General features: G+C 41.2%; 1 protein-coding gene across 1 annotated transcript in view; it reads right to left on the minus strand.

Annotated features, from left to right (window-relative positions):
* Nucleotides 1-23,552, minus strand: part of LOC119007587 (protocadherin Fat 4) — a 117,094-nt gene that overhangs the window by 40,372 nt on the left and 53,170 nt on the right. Inside the window, exons 2-6 of the mRNA XM_037077358.1 lie at nucleotides 17,121-17,252; nucleotides 9,236-9,497; nucleotides 8,196-8,546; nucleotides 4,503-5,425; nucleotides 2,252-2,426 (exon numbers count right to left, since the gene is read on the minus strand). Of these exons, the coding sequence (XP_036933253.1) occupies nucleotides 2,252-2,426; nucleotides 4,503-5,425; nucleotides 8,196-8,546; nucleotides 9,236-9,497; nucleotides 17,121-17,252 (1,843 nt within the window). The remainder of the gene's footprint in view (nucleotides 1-2,251; nucleotides 2,427-4,502; nucleotides 5,426-8,195; nucleotides 8,547-9,235; nucleotides 9,498-17,120; nucleotides 17,253-23,552) is intronic.

The raw sequence follows: 23,552 nt of genomic DNA on the forward strand, positions 1-23,552 counted from the left end.
TCCATGGGGGCACAACTTGTATGTTGCTAAGCAGAGGCTTACAAATCTGATTTGCCTGGAGCAGATCCCAGATGTTGGCCCGCTGCAGCCTCCACTGCCTCCTGCTATCTGCTCAACTAGTTAACTCAGAAATGCTACAAACAACTTTCCAAGGAAGAGGAAGAAAAAAAAAAAAAAAACTGAAATATCCCCGGTCTGATCTTCCTCTCAACAAGACGTCCTGTAAAACACCTTTAAGCAGCTTGTATGGATGCCACATCTCGGCTGGCTGTGCTCAGCTTTTCATATAATGGAAGACGTTTGCCAAATTCTGCTGTTCTCTGGAGCCAGAACCCATTATGAGAACCAGCACTCAGTGAGCTCTTTTGTTTCCATTTATTTCATGACAGATTTCAGTCAGCACAGCAGCTGAGAGGGTCTGCTCAGGCTGCGATTAATGAGTTTACCTTCACCGAAATGACTGAAAATGGAGGAGGAGGATGGACCGCTGAAGCACAACGCACGTGCACACAGCCCTGCCTGAACACTGTAACATCTGACTTTCCTTAGAGGAAAATCAACGCAACTGACTCCCTCACAGTGACCATGTAAGTTGCTAAAATGGTTAGCAAATTGATTCTTAAGTATGTTTATTCAAACTCAAGAACATTCATACTCAAGTACTACTTTACGAAAGTAGTAATCTTTACTTTTGCTTGAGTATGACTCTCGGGCCCATTTTACAACACTGGAATTCCATATAAATACCAAATAAGATGATAAAACACAGAGAGCTCATGTCCCTTTCTGGCAGAAAGATTCTTTCACAGACTGAAGCCTTATGGTTATAAATCTTTCAAAGTCTTTTTTCCCCTCTGTCTACATGGTGTTTTGGAGGAGATCTAGTCGAGTACAGGAAGATAAAGGCAGACTTTAACATGTTAAGATAAATGTCTGTGGTTGAAAATGGGTCATGGTAGACAGCAGACTTGGAGACATGTCTGCACCATCCACCTTCAACATTTCCTGCCAGATAGCGCCTGGGAGAACCATTTCCCCCCACTGTCTCAGCCAAGGCCTCAAAAATGTGAGAAAATGCTTCTGGGTAATTTGGCCCGTACTATGATTATGGGTTTTTGATATTTTGATATTCTACCCCAAATCCCTCTTTCTGCGTCTCACCAGCATTGTACTGAAACGTCTTGTCAAAATATTTTGGAATTGTTGTCAGGGCTCTAAATGTGGAATCCTTGTGAAGCGTACAAAAAAGGGATCGAATCCTAATTAGTATGTAAGCTTGTTGGGCAACTCTGTCCATGTGGCACAAACCTCTGAACACTGTATGAAGCAAGAAAATCCCCAAAAAGCATGAAGAAAACAGATTGTTGTTAGTTTGACCCAACGATCGGAAAATGTGATGTTGCTGCACAGTTCTCTCCTACAAATATCCAAATGATTACCTGACCTGAAGATGTGTGCGTATGTACAAGTCTCTAACATTGAAAAGAAAAAAAAAGAAAGAAAAAAACATCCTCCATGCAACATTGTTCCGATTTTCACCGAAGCCTGTGCACAGTCAAAAATAAAACAGCGTTATGAACGGTCACATGGTCAGTCCAGGAATGAAACAGAACCACCCTCAGACCATGACGGCCGTGCCAGAGCAGCTCGGGGAAACATATACTTAACTAGGATACCATGTGATTTGGCTGCAACGGGGATACGCATGTACTCCTTTAACTGCACATTAACTGGCCTCTATGCAATAACAAGTTAACCTTTTATCTGGCTATAACAAGCTCTACCGCCGTATCCAAATAAACAGAGGATGCTGTTCAATCGAAACTTCTGGGGACTAGGTCAAAATATACCCGCTATTTTGAAAGCGCAAAACTCCCGAGCTGTTTGGGTTGTTGCGCCACACAAAAAGAGCTCTGTGCACACTTTGAAATCAAAATGCTGTTTGTTGACACTGCAGCTAGTTTCTCAAAATGTTCTCTTTCTGCTCGTTTTTACTGGAAGATCACAAAATATGTTTCTAGCCTTTGCGAAAATTCAGCAAGGTCCATGTAAGGATAAATGACATAGTGCTCACCAAATACACCAGATCATAGATGATAAAGTTTAAAAGGCTGAATGTTTCACGAGTGCAAACATAAACAACACTGTAAACTAAAACATAATACTGCAAGGCCAGCATAAAATCCTCTTTCAAACATTTCAAGATGGTATCAGCCGCCCTCACAGGTCAGAACCTCCACTGCGGTCGTACCTGAGTCAGTGGCTGTAATCAGCAGGACGTATTTCCCCTGTGCCTCGCGGTCCAGAGTCTGCGTCAGGCTCAACTGACCGCTGGACGACAGGCTGAACACGCCCTCGTCATTCCCACCGCTCAGCATGTAGCTCAGCTGGCCGTTGGCACCTTGGTCGTCGTCTCTGGCAACAACCTGGAAAAAAACAGAAACAAGATTTCAGGGAGATTCTGAGGATCAAACTTCTTCCTACAAGAAATGTGTTTTTCATTTCCAGCAGAAGAGCAACAGTTCTGGAATAAATAGAAGAACTGGAGAGTCAGAGGGAACTTTAACAGCACGACAGCAGGGATGGAAAAGTAACTATGTACATTCACTCAAGTACTGTACTTCAATGTCAGTGTTCGATCACACTCTTACTCTTCTCAGGGGATAAGTATTTTTTCCCCAAATACAATAATCTTTATTTAACTAAACTTCAGATAAAATTAAAATAAAAAGATTTAAAATCAACCTATAATGAGCATATCAAATACAATGCAGTGTCAAACAGTAATTAAACCAACAACAATTGGTAGAAATCAGCTGTCCTGCAGCCAGCTACTTCATTAAATTAGTGCATATGCATTAGTGTCATATGCATTAATCCGATAGCATAATCAACAGCAATGCGACACTGAGTCACCGCGTAACAATGACTTGATAATACTTACATACTTTGACTTAAGTAGTTTTGAATGCAAAGCTTTCACTGGAAAAAAAATATATATTTCTTACGTTGTTGTGGCTTCTTTTATTACTAAAGTTTGAGTACTTCTTCTGCCAGTGAATGGCAGCATCAAAATTTAAAATTTTTTTGTACAGTTTTCCTGACCTAAATATAAAAGCTTAAAATCTAGAGGATATTATATGCTGTACGGATTGTAAAGTCCTGACCATTAAAATATCAAAAGTTAAAATGCTAATACAGACCCTTCAAGAGTTTTATAATAATACATATTAGAAACTTTGATTATTATTACTGATGCACTGATGCATAGTGTAATCAAGTTTAATGTTGCAGTTTATAAAGATAACTTTTGAACTACTTTGCATAATGTTGGGTAGTTAAATCTTCACCAATGCATCAAAAAAACAAACATTTTACTCAAACAGATTATCAAAATAAATTATGATACATGTAATATCTGACAACCACTTGATTAATTGCTGCACCGCTGGTGTTGACAAATGCAACAGGTGATTTACCCAATTTAAAAAACATCAAATTCTTTCATATTTCACAGTTGTTTTTCATCCTTGGATGTTTTTTTAGAGGAGCTCAATTCACAAACCACCAAATATAGTTGGGAGTAACTACCACCAGTATAACCTCCATCCTCTTCGGTCTTTCCACTGAAGCAGCTGAGGGTTAATTACCTTCACGGTGCTGAACGGCACCATGTAGGTAATTGTTAAGGGAAGGAAGATCATTACTTATTCACTTTGTCTAATCAGGCTCTTCTAGGGAATCCACAAAAAGAAAACCAGAGAGTCACAAAAGACCCCAGTGGGCTGCTGTGGGAATTCAGACATTCATTTAATGGTGTCTGAGTTTCAAACGACTAGTGAGTACGATTTTCCCCTCGTGCAGCAACATGACACTACCCCACTTCACTGGTGTGCCCATATGTATTGTGGGTTCCCCGGCCCACCCTGCCGTGCATGCCACAGACAGACATGGGCAGGTTAGCACACAGATGTGAGCTTCTGTGTGGCAAAATCCACCACGTCTGGACCCCTTCCCACCACTAACTCTACCCTCATTTCCTCACAAGGTACACAAGCGAAAGAAAATGAAATTGCCCTGTCACTGGAAATCAGTCCTTCTCCTCCGTTTTTCATATATGGCTCATTTAGTCATCAGAGCAGTTTGGATGTTAATTGCCTTGTCATGTAATTTAGCCTAATTTCATATTTTGGCAAAATCCTCTAAGTGTCTAACTGTGCAGAGCAAATTGCAGTCCTATATCATTTCAGTCCGATATTCATCATGGCATTTAGCAAAAAAAGACCAGCGCGGTAAGTGGTTTAAGACACTAATACTGCTCACATACCTGCAGTTATTAGGTTAGTATTACTACAAATGTGGTTAAGACATTAGCTTATTTAAGGTCTAAGAACTGTCATTCATAAACACGGCTTTCTATACACTCGTGAGGTCCCGTCTGTGAATGTTAATGACGTCAAAATTACTTAACTTTCTTGAACAGAGAAAACAAACATACTGACCTGCAGAATGTTTTTTGGTAGGTTCTCCAGGTTCTCCTGAACGTTGACAGTGTAAGGAGAGAGCTCAAACACAGGCGGGCAGTCGTTGACATCCAACAACACAATGTTAACAGTTGCACGATCCACCCGAGGGCTGCTGCCTCGGTCGGTGGCTTGGACCACCAGAGAATAGGATGAGCGTGCTTCCCGGTCCAGCTGCTTTGCCACTGAAATCACCCCAGTAACGGAGTCGATCCTGAAGTCAGAGTTTGTGTTGCCTCCTGAGATAGAGAATCGGATCTGCCCATTGGTGCCCTCATCTGCATCGCTGGCGAACACTTGGATGACATCAGTCCCAGTCAGAGTGTTCTCCTCCATCTCAATGTCGTAGATATTCTGTGAGAAGCTTGGCGTGTTGTCGTTGACATCCAGCACCATCATAGTCACATCCATTGTTGTAGACAGAGAGGGCTCGCCTTTATCTGTGGCCACAACAGTCAGGGTGTAGTTGGAAAGCTCCTCACGGTCAAGTTCCCCTACCAATCTCACAGCTCCGTCGATTTGGCCGATGCTGAATTTGTTACCAAAAGGTCCTCTGAGGGAGTACTCGACGTAGCTGTTGGGTCCACTGTCAGCATCTATGGCCTGGGCAGTGAACACCACCGTGTCCACAGGTGTGTTCTCCTGGATATAGGTCATCTTCTGAGAGGTGAAGGTTGGTGGGCAGTCATTGACATCCAAAAGGATGACCGACACCTGGGCTGTGCTGGTGAAGCGCATCATGGGAGGCGGGGCCAGGTCGTTGACTGTGATCACCAAGTTGTAGAAAGATTGGGTCTCTCTGTCCAAGGCCTTCTTGGTTTGGAGGACTCCTTCCTTTGTGATGGCAAAGTGGCCCTGGGGATCACCAGAGGCAATTCTGTACAGGAGCTGGGCATTTAGTCCTGAAATACATGAAAAAAGAGAATGAGAGGACAATCGTTCTGTAATAGTCCTGAAGTGTAGTGTACATTAGGACACATACTCTGAGACCTTCATTAATGTTTAATCTGCTTATTATTTTCATGACTGATTGATTTGTTGTTCAGTCAATCAAATGTCACAATATAACAGAGCCCAAAGCGTCAGCTTCAATTTGGTTAATTTGTCCGGCCAACAGTCCAAAAGCAGAAAATGTTTCCCAGTTTTGCATGAAAAATGAAACAATCAATCAATTATAAAAATAGCTGTCAGTAACATTTTTTGATTGACTTATTAATTAATTGAGTACTTGCAGATCCAGGGTAATTATCTTGCTTTTTCTTGTTTCCTTCTGCCCCTCTGCTTGAAATGCTCTCACCATTCAATTTCACCAGTGAGGGATTGACAGTCTTATCTTAATCCTTCTAACCGAATCAATAGTTGCCTTGTAAAGCTATACTGGGTAACTTAATATGTTGGTAAGTTCTAAATGCCAATGAGATGCAAGAAATTGAACACAGAGCTGAAACCAAGGTGTTTAAAAAAAACATTTATGGCATCATACAGTTCATTGTGTACTTGCCGATACGGACCACATTTTAGGCAGTATTGCAGGCATTTCCAATAGTGGTACTGGTATTGCAACAACCCTAGTTGTTGTCAATAGGCCAATCAATTGATCAGTGCAGTTCTAGTAAACTAATCACAGCATTTTCCCAGGCAGTCACTTGAGCACTCCATTCAAAAATGTTCTGAACAACAACAAGACTGTCTGACCCTGAAATTACGTTTGTATTTTGTCCGAAGGTTAAGTGTGTTATTCTCCCAGAATGTAGAGTTAACAAAAGCTAGTGTCAAACTAATAGGAGAAATGTGTGGTGGGGCAGGAACTAGTGGGATGCTATCTCTTGTTACTGTACCTATTTTCTACAATTATACTGAGGGTTAGGGTGTATTTTTAACTGATAATCTCGTTGAGTGACAGTACAGTGGCAAAAATAAGGATTGTTTTTAGTATGACCTTGTATTAAACAAATTACCAGATAACAAACAGAGAGTGTAGTACACCACAGGTCAGCTGTTGATATTTTTGACCAGCATCTATTGTTCTAGATGTGACTGTTAAACATTCTGTACGTGTCTGAATAAGGCACTCGTACGCGTTATCAACATCCATTTCCACAAATTGTGCATGAGCAACAGCTGTAGCTCTGGCTGCTGCTCTCGTCCTCCAAGCTGACGATCCATTCATGTAACGGACAGATTGCCATCAAAAAGAGAAACACCACTCCAAACCACTTCCGGAACTGATTGGTGGTTGTGCCATTTAGGGAAATTCCTAACAGCTGAAACATTTATTCAAATGAGATAAGTACAGTGTGACAGAGATGCAGTAAACTATCTAACCTTGAAATCTGGCCTAATCCGCAGCACTCCTCTGTAACCGGGGGTTAAAATGAGCTTAAATTGAGCGTCTGTAATTCAACTCAACAGGGTATTCATGTGGAAAGCGCCAGCACCTTCCCACACTCCAGCGTGTATTTACAGTATACAAGTAATCCCTTATCAAAAGCTTGAGTGCTACTTCCATCTGATTTTAGGCTATGGCGACTAGAGACAAAGTCTGGGGGTCGGGGTTCAGGGCTTAGGAAGTGCTTACAATGGCGGTGTTTTATTTTGACAGTGGAGAGCAGCAACTATATATCTGTGTGGACGACGTGGTCAGATTATGTGGACGGTGGAGAAAGAAGCCAGACTCTGGTTGAGAACTAGGCAGTGTATTTCCCAGGAATGTAGGTCACTATAACCACATTAGGCCTGGCTGAAGCAGTAATTACAGCAGGGGAGAGTAGCGGTGACGTTCTGAATACCACACTGCACTTCACAGACACGGAACTCCGCCACCTGAGACGCAGAAATAACTCGAGCCACTTAATCACACGGCGAAGATGTATTTCATCGGATCGTCCGTGCATGACGCAAAATAAAAAATGAAAAATAAAATGTAGGTTTGAGTGCTTCTGTGCAACCAACTGTCATAACAGAATGACAGGCTTACATTAAATTAAGCTGCATTGGCTAACTCACACTTGATTTATACAGTATGAAAGTACATTACTGCTTAATCATTCACACACGACTGTTTCCTTTGAATATAGTAACTTCTCTCGTAACCTTGAAATGGACTTGACTTGACTTGACTGGGATTTACCTACAATTCATTACATTTGTCATCTGACGTTTGTTCTTTTACTGGTATGCAACTTACATTTATTTGCTGACGTTGCCAAAAGTTTCTAAATAAGTAAATTATCAAAAAAAACTTAAAGAATCTTAAATGTAAATGTACTCAGGTATCAAAACTACAAGTAAAAGTGAATTATACCCATACATGTATGTATTACGGGTCAACAACTGACCTGTCTGGCTGGATATCCTTTCTGATATTCAGCATTTTCAAAACAAAAAATTATACATTAACTGGGCTCGGATGCTGCATGCAAACAGCAAAGTAACTAGTGACTAAAAAAATTACCAATAATTCTTATTGACAAAATGTAGCAGAGTATAAATTATTATGACAAGAAAATACTCAAGTGAAGTTCAAGTACCTTAAAATTGTATGCGAGGAAAATACTTGAGTAAATGTCCTTAGTTTCCTCCATCACTGATTATATATGTTAATTTCATCATGGCACTGACTTAAAAGAAATCCTAAGCATATCTTCTATCAAATTTCCTGCGTGTACATACCATCGTCGGCATCACTTGCTCCAACAGTGACGATACTGGATCCAGGCGGCAGACTCTCGGAGACTGATGTGCTGTACGTGCTGGTGTTAAAGATGGGCGGGTTGTCGTTCACATCCAGGATGTTGAAATACACTCTGACCGTGCTGGCCTGCCCGCCTCCATCCTGGGCCTTGGCTGTCAGTATGTAGTACTGCTGAGTCTCGTAGTCTAGCGAACGCGTCACGTTGAAAACTCCCGTCACAGGGTTCAGGAGGAACGTCTCGTCCTCGTCGTCCTCCTCCAGTGAGTAGGTGACCTCTCCGTTCACCCCTGAGTCAGAGTCGCTGGCCAGGATCGCTGCCACGATGGCGCCTGCAAGGCAGAGGCGAGAAGTTAGAGTTTACTGCCCTATAGAACACAGTGACTTTAATATATCTGCAGGGGGTTATTATGGCTGTTTATTAATACTAGTGAGTCAGTGACTGCTCCGCCAGTTGTGAAAAAAAAGACTCATTTGGGCTGAAACAAAACTCCAAGGTATGAAGAAAATGAGCAAACAGCTTATTATGAAGTGTTTTACGGGTACGTTAGAGGATCAGATCATAATTCAATCCTCACTAGACATTCTTCTTTGATTTCTTAGCTTATTTGGCTTTTTCTTGTGATAGAAGGAATGAGACGGATGAAAGAGCTGTGCCAGACATTTATCAGTATCACAGTAAATCTTGCTTGTCGCCGAAAGATTTCCATATAAATCAGATATCATTTACCGTCCCTTTAACCTATTAAACTCTTAATTTCCCCCTTAAGGAAGATACAGAGGATTTTAGAGGGCTACAACAGTCATATAAAAATGTAAAAAAAAAAAAAAAAAAAAAAGTTCTATAAACTTCTACGTAGAAACTGCTCCTAATAATTTGATGGTCTTGATGACCTTAACAGAGCTATTTAAGTTCAGTAAGGGCTTTTGCAGAAGACAAAACATTCCCTGTCTGAGTCTTCAATCTTTTATTTGCCATCTACATTTAATTTACGTTTCATTTTGCAAACCATGATCTTACCCGGCGCCATGTCTTCGGGGATATCAAATGAATATGTAACGCGGGAGAACTTGGGCGTGTGGTCGTTGACGTCCTTCACGGTGATGTTCAGCCTCATGTCAGACGACTGTTTCCCATCGTCTGCACGCACCAGCAGGGTGTATTTCGAACGCCGCTCCCGATCCAGCTTCTTGGTGGCGATCAGATCACCCGATTCGGGGTCAATCCGAAAGCTGTCATCTGCTCCACTGATGATGGTGTATGTCACAAGAGCATTGGGACCCTGAGGCGAAGACAGAAAATGAAATATTATAGGTTGTAACTTTGGTTTTATAGCTTGACTTGCAAGTATAGTGACCTCAACTTAAAGCAGTTATGAGTTCCTAGTATCACATTAAAATCTACTGCACAAAGTCAATATGTAGCTATGTTTTCCAGAACACTGTTCCAACTGTCTCCTTCTTTCGCAGAACTCAGAGTGAAAAAAAAAGGGGGGGGGGGGGCAGCAACAGGTTTGATGTACTTTGCTGAACTCTGTGAGTTCTCATGCCTCGGGAGAAGAAGAGCGTCATGACTACACGCATCAAAGCAACGCTAGCCGCTAGGAAATCAGATTGTTTACCACACATGTTAGCGTGTCACGCCTCCAGATGAAACTGCCTACTTGTCTGGCATGAATGAAACCCTTCACTGTGACCTCTTCACGGAGACACACCATGAAGGCGAGGCTTGAGGTTTTAAAAACACCATGCAATAGATCACATATCAAGACAGGGACAAAAACAGGAGAAGAAGGAAAAGGAGTAGAAGAAAATGGATGTGATGGACCCAGATGACCCGCGCAAACATGAGAAACTCCAAACTTTCTGAAATGAATTTGATTAGAAAAATGTCCCTGGTGAAACACCATCTCTAAAATAAAACTAAACTTTATTCATGTCATTAGAGACACGCTGCATAAATCTCCATTTCATGAAGTCATTTATGCCTGTCACTAAGCCCAACAGGTCTTGTTTTCTTTAAAAAACTGAAATAAATCTGTCAGTGAAGTAAGAGCATTTCGAAATTAGTGACAGAATCTTGAAAGGAGACAGTATTATGGCAAATTGCAGTGAAGGATAATGAAAAATAAAAGTTGATTCTTCAAAATGATTTCAATACATTGATTTGTGAGGGGCAGAAGTTGGGATTATTTCAGTAAACTGGTAGATTTCTTCATTAATTCTGAGAAAATATGACTTTTAACACTCAATGAGACAAATCCTTGATTTAATGGAGATTTAAGCAGTGAAAAACACTTATTTAACCACTGACATCTGTGAGAAACACTTTCAAACAGTTTAAAACACATTATATTTTTTAAATTGTATTATTCATAGGGCTTATATAGAAGAGATCAGGTCACACTAGACAGAGTGAAAGAAAGGAAACAGAAGCTGAATGGTGGTGTCCTAGCGAGACTCTCTCGCAGACTTTGAACTTCTGGGGCTATAGTGTTCCTCTATAAATGCAACTAATAGATCCCCTGTTACCTTGGACGAGTACAAGCGCTATGACACATGTGATAGCCGTAGCAAGAGGCCTTGGAATAGGAGAACTGGACTGAATGTGATATGACAACTGAATGAGCCTGACGACAGAGCTTGACATTTATATTTGTGCCGGGGACAATAAGAGATCAGACAACCGTCTCTCTCTGTGTCTTCTGCCAAAAAGAAAAAAGCAACATCAAAAAGCTACTGCTACTCCGTGATATGGAGCTCTGGTTACAGTTGGTTAAGAGCTAAGCTAAAAGAGACTCTTTCAGCTATGTCTGATGCTTGCACGATGCTTTTTGATCTCAGCAGGACAATGGAAAGGCTTATACAGAGAGGCGTTGCATTAAGCCGATGCTGTAGCTGCATACTGACACATTTACTGCTTTGGTGGACAATGGTGCCCACATGACAACCTATACTTTACATAAACTGTATGCATGCAGTAATGCTGAAGGGTAACATTAGCTGCTGAGTGTGAGCTGTTTGCTGTGATATTAAAAGGCATGAAGTCTCTCACCTCTTGCCTAATCTGCAACTTTCAGGCATGTACTTGCTGAGCACGTAACTTACATATTCAACCCCCTCTCCGAACAATTAAGCAGTTTTCTGTGGGAACACAAGTGCTATTTTTGGAAAATTAGCATAAAGTTAAACTTTTCTCAACTCCCTGTTGTTGTGCTGCGCGTTGCTGTTTAGCATCTTTGCCCCTCTGACGCCACAGCCTCGTTATGTAAAAGGTTTCTGATCAAAACGACTGTATCCCCGAACTTCGTGCGAAGGCAATGGAGAGGAAGCGCTGAGGGGACTGTGGTGATCACATACAGGTGCGCTTCAGATACTTCAGGTGTACTGTGCTTATATCCCGTCTCGTGAAGGGCTCATTGTATGAGTGGAATATGGTCTCAATAAAAATGTAAATACAAGCGGCCTTCAAAAATGTCCTGAGGCACACTGTCGGGTTTATGCCTTCATTTTACATGGCATTATGTATTTAAAATCTGTAAGCCCCAAATTTAAAGATACAGTGAAATATGTTTCATTAACGCAGGAAACAACATGTGTACTGTGAAATGGGTTGCAAGCAGTGATGAACAGACAGGTAACTTCTGCCAAACTGAAAATTAATCTCTGCTCTATGAAGTATTTTATTGTCTTTCAGCTTATTGTTTTGGTTCAACCCATGAGGGTGGTTTTTAGACATAGCAGGCAGCTGTTTTCCACAAACAAAGCTCCCATAAACTGAAGGGACCCAGTTGAAGTCCTTGATGTCACAATACTGCAATTTCTAACTTTGATATAATACCTTGAATAATATTGGACACCTTATTTGATATCATGGGTAAAATTACCACAACATCGGGGTCATAAAATTTGAGATGCGGTGAGCACAACCACATGTTTGTTCACCTCGGGGGGAGATGGGACTATGTAGGCACTACAGCGGTGCTTGTGTGAACAAATGAGATCAAAAACACAGAGAGTACTGGAATACTGGTACCGCAAAAAGGTACTGAAATTGATATTTATAACATTAAGTATCGATATTTCAATACTGTTGACAACACCACAAGGACCAACCTATTGGTGGACAAAGTTAGCAACTCTCTAGTGAAAACAGTGCCACATTTACATTAAGGATTAAGAGGATGTTTCCTATAGTTGATAAAAAAAACTAATTTGATAATTGATTAATTGTAATTTTTCAAACAAATCTGAGGATTTGCTTATTTTATTGGACATTGTTGATAGTAAATGAAGAGTCTTTTGTTTTTGGACAGTTGGTTGGACAAAAGAAGCAATTTGAAGATGTCGCTTTGGACTTGGGGGAAATTGTGAAGAGCAACTTTTGACAATTTAATTTATAGCCTAACAATCAATTATCAATCATAACATTTGTTGGCAGATTGGTCAATAATGAAAATGATTGTTAGTTACAGCCCAGTTAAAGGTAGTTATTTCCTAGATGGTGGAGACCAAAATAAAGCTAAAAGGGTAAGGAGATACTGGACTTTCCTTTGGCAGTGGGACAGAACTGCTCCAATAAGATGATAAACTGGCAAACTTTGTGTTTCTGCTTCCCCAAAGTACTAGAAAAACAATTAACGTTGTTTCCAATTTCATTATGGGACATAGCTTTTACCATTTAACTTAATAATATTGGAGTACCAGATGTGCTCTTTACTAACTAACCACACAGTCATATTCATGCAACTTTTCATAGAATTAACATTATGTGAATGAAAAACAGAACAAGTTCAGTCAGCCCCACAAAACAAATATTACCTTTCCCTTCTTTCTTTAACAGACTTTGTGCTTTAATGTTCATGTACCAACAAGTCTGTACATGGCGGCTGGTTGCCAAAAGGCTCAGACGGAGTCAATAACTTATGTCCAGTTCCCTTGGCCTGTCTTTATGACTGATAAAACCTCTCTTCTTGACCCAGTCTCTCATTGCATTACCAGAGAACTGGTCAGAGATCCAGGCCCGGTAATAAACGAGGGAGACCAGGAGAGTGGAGTTGAGGCTCTGCTCATCTAAGGACCCTGCTGTCATCAATCAGTGGCTCCAGATCTGGCAATCCCATCAGCCACCTGGGCTGCAGTCCGGATACCAACACCCGCGGTTTCCCAATTAATTTTCTGATAGGGTTCAAAGGCAGACCGAGGGAGTTGGGAAAGGCTGAGCAGGGGGTCCATCTAGGCCGAGGTCCAACACACACACACACACCTATACAACTTATAAACACAGGCAATCATTTAAACACATACAAAATACCTCCACTCTCATTGCAATGCACTATTTCCTCTGACTGGTTCTATCTCTCTTTCTGCTGCTAATCTAACAGAAGTAATTAAGATCTTACACACAGTCACACGTGGCTCGCCCTCTTGACCTTCACTGAAGGGTTTGACTACTTTACAGCTCTCCAAAGATGCCGTGGGTTGCTAGGGGAGGATGGGGAGGGGCTGACCAATTAAACACGAGCGTACCAGAATGCAGCAGAAGGAAACTCATTTAGCAGATGAGTGGTTTTTGGGAGCACGCGGTTCCTACGAGAAGTGAGAGGTGCGAGGCAGACAGCGCCGGCGGGGATAGCGAGCTTCCTGTATGCAGCAGCAGCAGCGAACAAGCAAGCCAATCACAACACAGACTCCTGAAAAACAAGTAACGTGTTGTCACGAAGATAATGGCTCAACCGGCGACTGTAGCTTGGTAAATCTGGGTTGGAAGCATTCATAATGGGAAAAAAGTGTCTAGAAACATACTTGCAGTGGGTGTGCAGGCCTCTGGAACAAATTACTGTTCATTTTGAGGCTACATTTACTTTAAAGTCCTCTCCTAAAACACCCATTGTTGCACTTTTCTTCATTAAGAAGGCTTCTTACCTGTGACATATTTTCCACAGTAGGTCAGAATTCTAATAAAACATTCACAGCCTTTCCAAAAGCAGAGGAGGCCACATATCCCATTTAAATGAGGTGAGAAACATTCTCAGAGAGGCCTATAAGAGCAAAGTTCTATATTGGTTTTCTTTCAACCTTAATGCAACCTCTTCCGTCGTTTCGGGGGTGGAAATGGGCATAGCGAAAAAAACGGATGCGTAGAAACAGCATTTTAATACCCTCACACATGAATCCCACATGTAGCACTGTTAAATCGTACGGGATCATTATGATGTCTGAATTCAGCCCGTCAGCTGGCCAACAGCTTGCACTCTTGGCTACTCTGCACCAGCTCACACATGTGGCTTTCTCAACAAGGGCTCCAAATACGTTCCGTACGCTTAGTGTCAGCGCAACTTAAGTTTCCTGCGTAAGGATGTGGGCAAAGACTTGGCTGGCCTCATATCTGGCTCTGAGTGAGAGCTGGAATGAAGTACAGGCTTCTATTTAGCAACCTATTCATGGCGGTGCTGAAGTTTGGAGTAAACATCTCTAGAATCTGTAATTCCTAAAAAGGCTCCTCTACATTCTCTTTAAGTGTCTCTACATGTTTTATTTCTCATTTGAAACCCTGCCTTGAGGCGAAACGTGGCTCTTCTTCGATGGATGTTCTTTAAACTTATCATTCTTGGAAGTCTTTTGCATAAATGTGCATGCAAAACTGAATACGTTTCTACAAATGACTAAGAGTTTCACCTCACAGATCCACAGCTCAGGCTGACATTCTTGAATTCAGATGTGAAGACAAAGTGAACAACTGCAGTTTGATTTTAATACCATATGCTAAAACAGTTAAGATCAAAGCTATGAATACTCTGGTGCTCAAAAAAGAAAATAATCAAATAATGTCCTTTAAAATCCCCCAACTGAAAAGACTGACCGGCCTCCAGGTTTGAGATTTACAGTCAAAGTGTTCCAATCGAAGAAAAAGTTTGTACGACTTTTCTCACATTCATAGTGAGGAGAAGGGGGTGAGGTAACAGCTGTGCAATAAAAGACGTGTGGCCTCATAAGTTAACATTAAATTTGAGTCTGTATTCTCTCTTTCTAATCTCTTTCCCCTCTACCGCCTGACTTTTTCCATTCACTTCAACTGTGTCCTTTGGCATTGGTGACGGACCGCAGACCTTTCCGAAATGCCTGCGTTTTGCTCACTGCAGGATTTAATGTCTATATCCTGCCTAAAGCAGCTAAAGACAGAGCCTTTAACTAATTGAGAGTGAAGCTGGTGATGTAACGTGAACTATGGGGGGCCGCAGAGGGACTATCAAAGCGGCAGAACGAAAAATCAATCACTGGCCGCTTTCCTCCATGGTCTGTGACACCAGTGGCCTCAACACGTCTCAGATAATATCATCATGTGAGAGAGAATAGGATGATTTTTGAGTGTGTGTGTGTGTGTGTGGAAAGAAACATGCAGAAGGAAAAACTCATTGAAAGCGGTCTATGTGTTGGTCTTACTGTGTAAAGGTGAAGGGATCACAATCTGTCTTGGCCACTTTGTGTCACTCTGAGTTGTCAAATTCATGGGTTAAACTAACAGCAATGTCCTCTAAAGCAATTTTCTTATGTAATGTCAGCCACTCTTTTTAAATCAGCTGGTTAGCTGTGCAGACAATGTCTGAAAAGATGTTGTGGATTACACAATAAGTGGATTATAAAATACATGTGATTCATTTCTCTAACCATCGACTAATCAATAATCAAAATTTCACTTATGCTGAGTTTGACACCATACACAGAGTGCCTACTAACCTTTAAAACACCTCCTGGCTCCACTCTATTAAATATCCACAATCTATTGTTCACTCTAAATCTTCTAGCATCAGGATTATCATCTTGCTGGTGACTAAGACTTGGATTGCCCTTTATTACCTGTCATGAAGAGATTACACGTACATTTTTAACCCTGTCCGTTTGTTGGTTGATTGGTTGGTTCGTTTGTGAGCAGGATTACACAAAAAAACTAGATAATAACAAGCCACACGGCTGCTAAGCAGGCAGCCACAGTTTGACATCTGTGGGGAGATTTCCAGCCGCTTTCGTGCCGACCAAAATGTGTACACTATTTTAAGACAAACTCTGAAATTTTTTTCTTAACCCTAACCAAGTGTTTTTTGGGTCTGAACCCAAGCAGATCATAAGCACAGCATAGTGATGAGACAGAAATAGAAAAAAATATATAAAATATAAAATAGCAACATGAAGAAGAGTTAAGTTTATCTGTGGTTTTTCAGAAACATACTTAGCTAACCTTTGTTGTGCTGATTGGGTTGATTTATTCCTACTTTCTTAATTTCTGGGAATAATGCACGGATTTGATTAAAAAAATGAATAAATAAATAAATCCTATGTTGGCCTGAAGTCTCTCACCAGACTCAAGGGCCATCCATAAAATGTTTTTTTTTTTAATTTATTTATTTTTTATCACATTTATTAATTTTGCTACTGTTGTGGCTCTGACTATCTTGTCTGCAAAGCACTATGTATATTTTGTTTTGGAAAGTGCCAAAATAACACATCTTTACTTGCTTATTTGATCAGAAACATGATGAATGTACTACTTCTACCTTTACAATAAATATTATATTTTGCACAGGGCAAGATGGTTTCCTACCACAGTCTTGATGTTGTTTTGATTGCTCGTCTTCCCTAAATATCTGCAACTTTCTTTGGCATGAAAATGGTCCAACATACGGATACTGGATGTCGACTTAACTCCATTTCAATATTGACAGCTGCGTTGGCCTCAAAAAGCCATTTGAAGCCATAGTGGTTTCTACACGGTAGGAACAAAAATTTAGAGCATATTTTTAATTCAAATCACTCCCAGGATATCTATTCTGAAAGCAGTGGAGTGGAAAACGGGAATAGAAAAGTACAAAAACTCTGTCAGGCAGAATAGAAACTCTGGGAGCCATTACCTCGTCTGCATCCGTGGCTGTTAGCTGCATTATCTTGAAGCCATCTCCGACGTTCTCCTCAATGGTCACATCAAGAATATCATTAGGGAAAACAGGCGGGTTGTCATTGACGTCCTGCAGCGTGATCTCCACCTGCAGAAGAAGAATAAACACCACAGTTTCCGTTAAAACTCTGCCAAACTCAGCCTGCTACAGCTGTTAGGGAAAAAAGAAAAAAAAAAAAAAAAAAAACACATCCATCTTCTTGGATTTCAGATGATGAAAAAGCTGCAGAAGCAAGGGGAAAGTTATCATTCTGTGACTCTAGAGAGGCTAGAGCGGGAAAGTGTGAAGTGTTGTTGTATAGGTTGGACACTTGAAAAGTCAAAAACGAAAGAGACTGAATTATTGTTTTATTCAATGATCATTACTTAGATCTTGACCACAGTCTGCCTTTCAAAGCCAAACAATACAATGAATGAAACTATGAATTGAGACCACATTATTTTGACATCTGTTACGCTGCATACAAATTAGTATGCAATAACTATAACTATTGTTTAACACATGTTTTGGGATTAATACCAATGTAAAATTACTAGAAAACAGAGGTAAAACTCAAACTGCCGTGACTGTACTCTTGCTAGTTATAGCTAGCTAGTGATACAAACTCATTGAAAACTCAATTTTTCAATTTTGCTGAAACTCCTTAGCAATTGAGTTTATCAAATTGCATTAATAAAGAAGTAGCTAAATGTAATGTTGGAGAATCGAGTAGGCAGAACACCAGGCAAAAACTTAAATGTTAGCTATCTGGCCTAGCCTGCCAGGGTAGCATTAATGCTAGGACTAATTGTAGCCTAGCTTAATCCTTCTTAAAACATGTGTTAAACTATACAGAACTACTATACCATAGACATGTGATATATTGGAGAAAAAAAACATAGATTTCGAAAAGCAGAAAATGGAATATACCATACTGCAGTGGCAAGTTAGCTCTAGAATAGTGAGAATGTCTGTGGCCTAACCACTTTCCTTGCCTGTTTTTTGTAACGGAGTGATCAGTTTTGGCACAACGTCTTAGTGATTGAGTTTTTCAACAACATTCATAGCAGCTAACTGTAAGCATAATATAAAAAGTGGCTTATCAGAGAAACTTAAATGTAACTAGTGTAGCGCAGAAGCCGTCACTGACTTCATGTGACTTGTGGTGGTCAAGCCACTTTAAGTCACATATAAAAGTATTTAGTTAAAGAGTAATGCATTTAATTACCTAATTAATTCAGCAGACAGGAAAGCTGAAGAATTATCAAGAACAGTTGTTGATACTGTCAGCACTGTAGGTGGCAGCAACAGGAGTGCAACCAGCTACTGCTCGGATAGCTACGCTACCCACAGGTTCAACCGCCATATATATCTAGAGAACTGTATGTGGGTACATGGTAGACCTCACTGTCAGTGGAGCTCATGGAAAGCATACAATATACAAATTGGCTTTAGGCTCTTTTCCGTGGAGATTTACAGTGAATGTAACAGGAGAGCAAACTGACTGCAGCTAAGGGATTTTCACTTTCATGTCTTAGAAACTAAAATAAACACACATTACTGACAACCATAGACCCCCCATGTAGATAAACTTCATCCCATGTAGTAAGACGTGCTCTGATAGTCTACATTTAATACTGTCGCAGCGGTGGTAAGAGTGAAACCTGCGATTAGATCAACTGTTTATATATATTATGTGATTTCAAGTAAATCAAAGTGATGTTTAACTTTTCTTCATTTGGGAAAAGACCATGGGAGCCCACTTAGGGACCCCCAACAGTTCCCCCACCACACTTGGAAAAACGTCCATCGCCATCATAGCTCGCGGATGATATATACTTCATGGCCAAAAGTATGCAGACATTTCTTCACAATGGCTCTTTTATGCTTTGTTTTGCATGGTTTTGGATGGTTGGGCTCAATTAAGCGAACACTGAATGCAACAACATACAGGATTTTATGAAATAGTGTCCTTTTTCAACATGTCAAAGCCTGCGTCCACAAAGCCAGGTCCAAAAAGAAGTGATGTTTTCAGAGTTAGGTGACGAGGAACCTGGTCTACAAAGAGCCCTGATGTCAACCCATCTCAACACCTTCCAGAAGTACTTGAACAAGGAGAGCCCAGGCCCAATAAGTGAACATCAGGGGGCCACCCGCACAAATGTTTGACACGAAACACAAATTAAAAAAACAAGTATCTGCAAGGACAAAATGAATAAAATAAACTAAAAAAGCTTTTTTTTCAATAGGAATCAAACCAAAATAACAAATCCAATGCATAGCAGTCAGAGAAGCAGTTACACAAGCTCAGCCAATGTCTGAGGGAAAGTGGAAATCCTGGAGACAGTGAGAGTGAGACATTTATGGTTTCAGATGTTCTGCGTCTAGTATGGCAATATTACATTTCCACTCATATCCCACAACTTAAACTGCGATCCCCGCCGCCTCATCCACTAACCCAAATATGCATTTCAAAGCCAGTAAACACGGCTCGCTTTTGAATCATAACAGACATTTTGCTGCACATTCTCTGTTTATTGACTCTATAAATATGGAAAAGCCGTGTTTAAATTCTCCAGTGATAGGATCTCCATTAATGTTGACAGTGATTATGGTAATTATTGTGCCAGGCATCGCGAGTTACCCCCACCTCTCTCTTCACAACTCCCTGAAACTCGCACACAGATGAAGCAGCGCATTAGCCAGATGAAGTAGGAAATGGGAAAAGAACTGTTGTCAAAAGTCGACAATGGGTTCAGCTTTGAGAGGCAACAAGAGTTTCCCTGCGGGGATTTACAGAGCAGACAATAGGCCTCAAGGCCATATGACCACTGAGGTGGGGGGTCAGATACAGCCGCCTATTCATACGCGACTTTTGACAGGAAAAACAGACCCACAAATCTGCTTTGCAACCAACAGTAGCAGGAAACTCTTTGTAAAGCCTGACTCCTTTAGGGGAAAAAAAAAGAAAAAAACTGAGTTCATTAAAGATGACCCAAAACAAAAAGCTTGAGGGAGCCGTGGCTGAAATGGTGTCAGAGCCTGGCTGAGTAAAATATGCTTCTTGCCGCCCGAGAAAGTCTGCGCAAGGTCACAATTACAACGTATCTCATCACCGAGCGCCCATTCATCTGATCTGGTTGTGCCAGAGCGAGGATGTTGTCCACTTATTAAAGCCACTCTGAGCTGGTGTCTGTGCGTCTGCATGAGTGGAGATAATTACAGAAGAACAAGACAGATTACGTCCCGGGCACCAGCGATGCAGAAGTCGCATAAACAAGCCACAATGACAGCGGCTCTCGACTCAACTTGCGCCTGAGCCGAGGGACCGGGGCAAAGTCAACAAACAATGAATATTTATTTCCCGCCCTGTGTGTCCCGTTGATGTGTAAATAATGCAAGGCCCACTTCTGAGGAGTGAGCTAATTAGGGTAGAAGTGCGGTTTTGAGAAATAATTACGCCTCACACTTCCACTTTGCATTACCCAGGCTCCCGTGGGACAGGAATATATCAAAGCGCTTTGGTGAAAAATTCAGCGGAGGAAGAGGAAGCAAGGTCAGGATGGGGGAGGCTGAGAGGAGCGGGAGGAGAGCAACCTGTCTGCGGCGGGCCCGGACGCTGCGGCCAAGGCAGGTGAAACACATTAGTTTACAAGTTAAAAGATTGTGTTTCACGAACTACTGTTTCAAGTTACAGGTGCTGCTAACTGGCTGCCAGGGTTTTATTATTTATGGGGCGGTATGAATGATTCACGCGTCAAGTGGTTCCTGAGCGCCGTCGATTATGAGACCTTAAGTGATGGAAGATATTTGTCCAAGAGACTGAAACCGGAGCTCGTAGTCAGCAGTGATAAATTCATCTTGGTAGCAAAATTTCCCAGAGCTTCTATGATGTATGCAGGATTGACAGGTGGGATAATCTAGACATCCTAACTAATGTTATGTAATCTAGGCTCCTGTCTTACTCACACACAGGATTTGAATATAAAAGGCACCAGTTCAGTCATATCACAGAAAGACACATTTTTCAATGAATATGCAGCCATGCAGATAGTTCTGCTTTACTGTGCTGAGATTTCAAGATATTTCACATTCTTGTGGTGAATGAGGGAGCAAATTTTACATTTTTGTTGAACTCCAGGCATGGGAAGAAAGCACTGCACAGCAACTTGTATTTGAAGAGATTACAGCGGTTTTTAAAATGACAAACCATGGCGACCCGACTCAGAATAGGTTTTATGATCATGACAAAGGCAAAGTCGAAGAAACTCTGGTGAAATTAACTTTTCTGACCATTTTGAAGGCCATTTCAGCATCAGCTTACATTATCTTGAATAGCCAATTTAAACAGATTTTTGAAAGAGATATACATCCTTTAAAATCCTTTATAAGTTAGATCAAAGAAATGCTTTTAGGCAGAGTAGACAAGCTCATTGTTTTTACTTTCTCAGTTAAACAATACACGTTTTAAATACTTCATCAATGGGACAAAATCAGAAATGTGTCCATTTCAGAGCAGTTTTAGTCGGACCAACTCTCTCTCTCTGTGGCTTCAAGGTATACTGTAGATACATATCTAAAAACAAATAAAGACCAAGGAAGAACTTTATTTGGTGACTTAAATAAAAGAGAAATGGTCTTACAGACGTTTCAAAGCTTTGGCGGACAAAACCAAAACTATCCGCGTGGCTAGAGCTAGCCGACAAATGTGTCCTTTTGCAGTTTTGTTGAACCGACCCTCAAGAGTCATCCAAGTGTCTCTGCATCATTCATTCACATTTAGCCATCTTTAAAAAGACTTGCGTGAGGAAGCCAAGCAGACACCAGACATCAAAGCACAGACATTTTACCTCAAAAGTAACAGAATACAACTAAATACTTCTTCCATCCCAACACACTGCAATATCCAAAGTGAGAAATAACAGTTCTGGTTACAGCTGAAGGTAAAAGCATCACCTTGTGTCCGTGAGAGCAAACAACCGCTGCCGTTTTCCCAGCATCTAAAACGAAAAACGAGCGAGCGTTTTCGTTTGTTTTCCCACTTAAAACGTCTCATACTTGCAGTGCGGCCAAGTCCTCTGCAGACAGGCAGACGAGGAAAAGTCACTGCAGGAGCAAGAGATCTATTATTTGAGCACCATCCCATGTAGGCTGCGCACATATTTTGTCAGTTAACGACTAACCGGTAGAGGGTTTTCTGATTAATTAAGTGTGGAATGGTTTGCATTACAGATGAGTAATACAGTGCATGCTTGCTCCGCTGAACGCCACGGACCTCTGAGTTAAAAGGTTCAGATTCACATCATTAGCACAAACATTTCTTCCAGAGAGCAGACCTCGCTGAAAAGAAAAGTAACCTCTGAGTGCAACTGATGCAACAGTTGGCCTGTAAACGTTGAGCTCATCTGATCGTAAAAAAAAAAAAAAAAAAAAAAAAAAACTGGAGCAGGGTGCGCCTCCTGCAGGAAATAATCATTTCAAAATGATTGAATGTCTGATTAGATGCTGCTGACGAGTCGGGGTCAAGGGTTGGGGGAAGCACCGACTTCCAGCTCTCATTATACTTGGCCTCAGAGATTGAACGATTCCACTTTGCATCCATTTTTCGCTGATGACAAAAAAAAAAAAAAAAAAAAAAAACTGGGATCACAAAGCAATTCCAAACATAACACTTCATTAAAGAGCCAGAGCCAGAATCATGCGCTGTTAAAAGAAATGACTCAGGCTTTGGCGCAGTATAACCAGCTAAATGGCACAAAGGAATTTTTGCAATGCGCAAATTTCCCCGTTTGCGGGGGACTAATAAAGGAATTCTGATTCTGATTCTGATGGTGAAAGAAAAAAGAGTTAACACTAAATGCCTCTGAGACGCTCTGAGCCCTTTGACATGTAATAAACAAATAACCAAACTGATACAATATGAGCTATAAGGCACAGTCTGTCTGTTCGTAATGGCATGATGGTTACCTGAGGTTACATTGGTCTAATGCCTCAGACGGGCCTTGTGTGACGTGAGGACAGTGCTCTCAGATGAGACGGAGGCTGGTAAAGCTTGGGCTGGTTAGCAGAATATTCCAGCAGAGGCAGAAAAAGTCAAATTCTCCAACTGCGGTCCGAGAGTCAAAACTTCAGATGGAGAGGTCACATCTCTTCCAACCTTCAAAGTAACGCGCCCGTGGCAGGGTCAGCACGGACGTCCTCGCTTCCCACAGTTGCTTCCACAAAACATTAAACATCTAGGAGGTTCCAGCAAACCTGCAGAACCTCCTCGCATACTGGAAAATCATACTTTCCCCAAAGTCCTTGCTCTATTTAAGATCCACCGTCTTCTATGGAGTAATCCGTCATCCTCTAAACTTTGAAAAGGGTTTCCGACAGTCTCGAGAAAGCTCAGGCTCGCGTCTGTGT

Source organism: Acanthopagrus latus, chromosome 18 (genome assembly GCF_904848185.1).
Source record: "Acanthopagrus latus isolate v.2019 chromosome 18, fAcaLat1.1, whole genome shotgun sequence".
Taxonomy (NCBI): Eukaryota; Metazoa; Chordata; class Actinopteri; order Spariformes; family Sparidae; genus Acanthopagrus; species Acanthopagrus latus.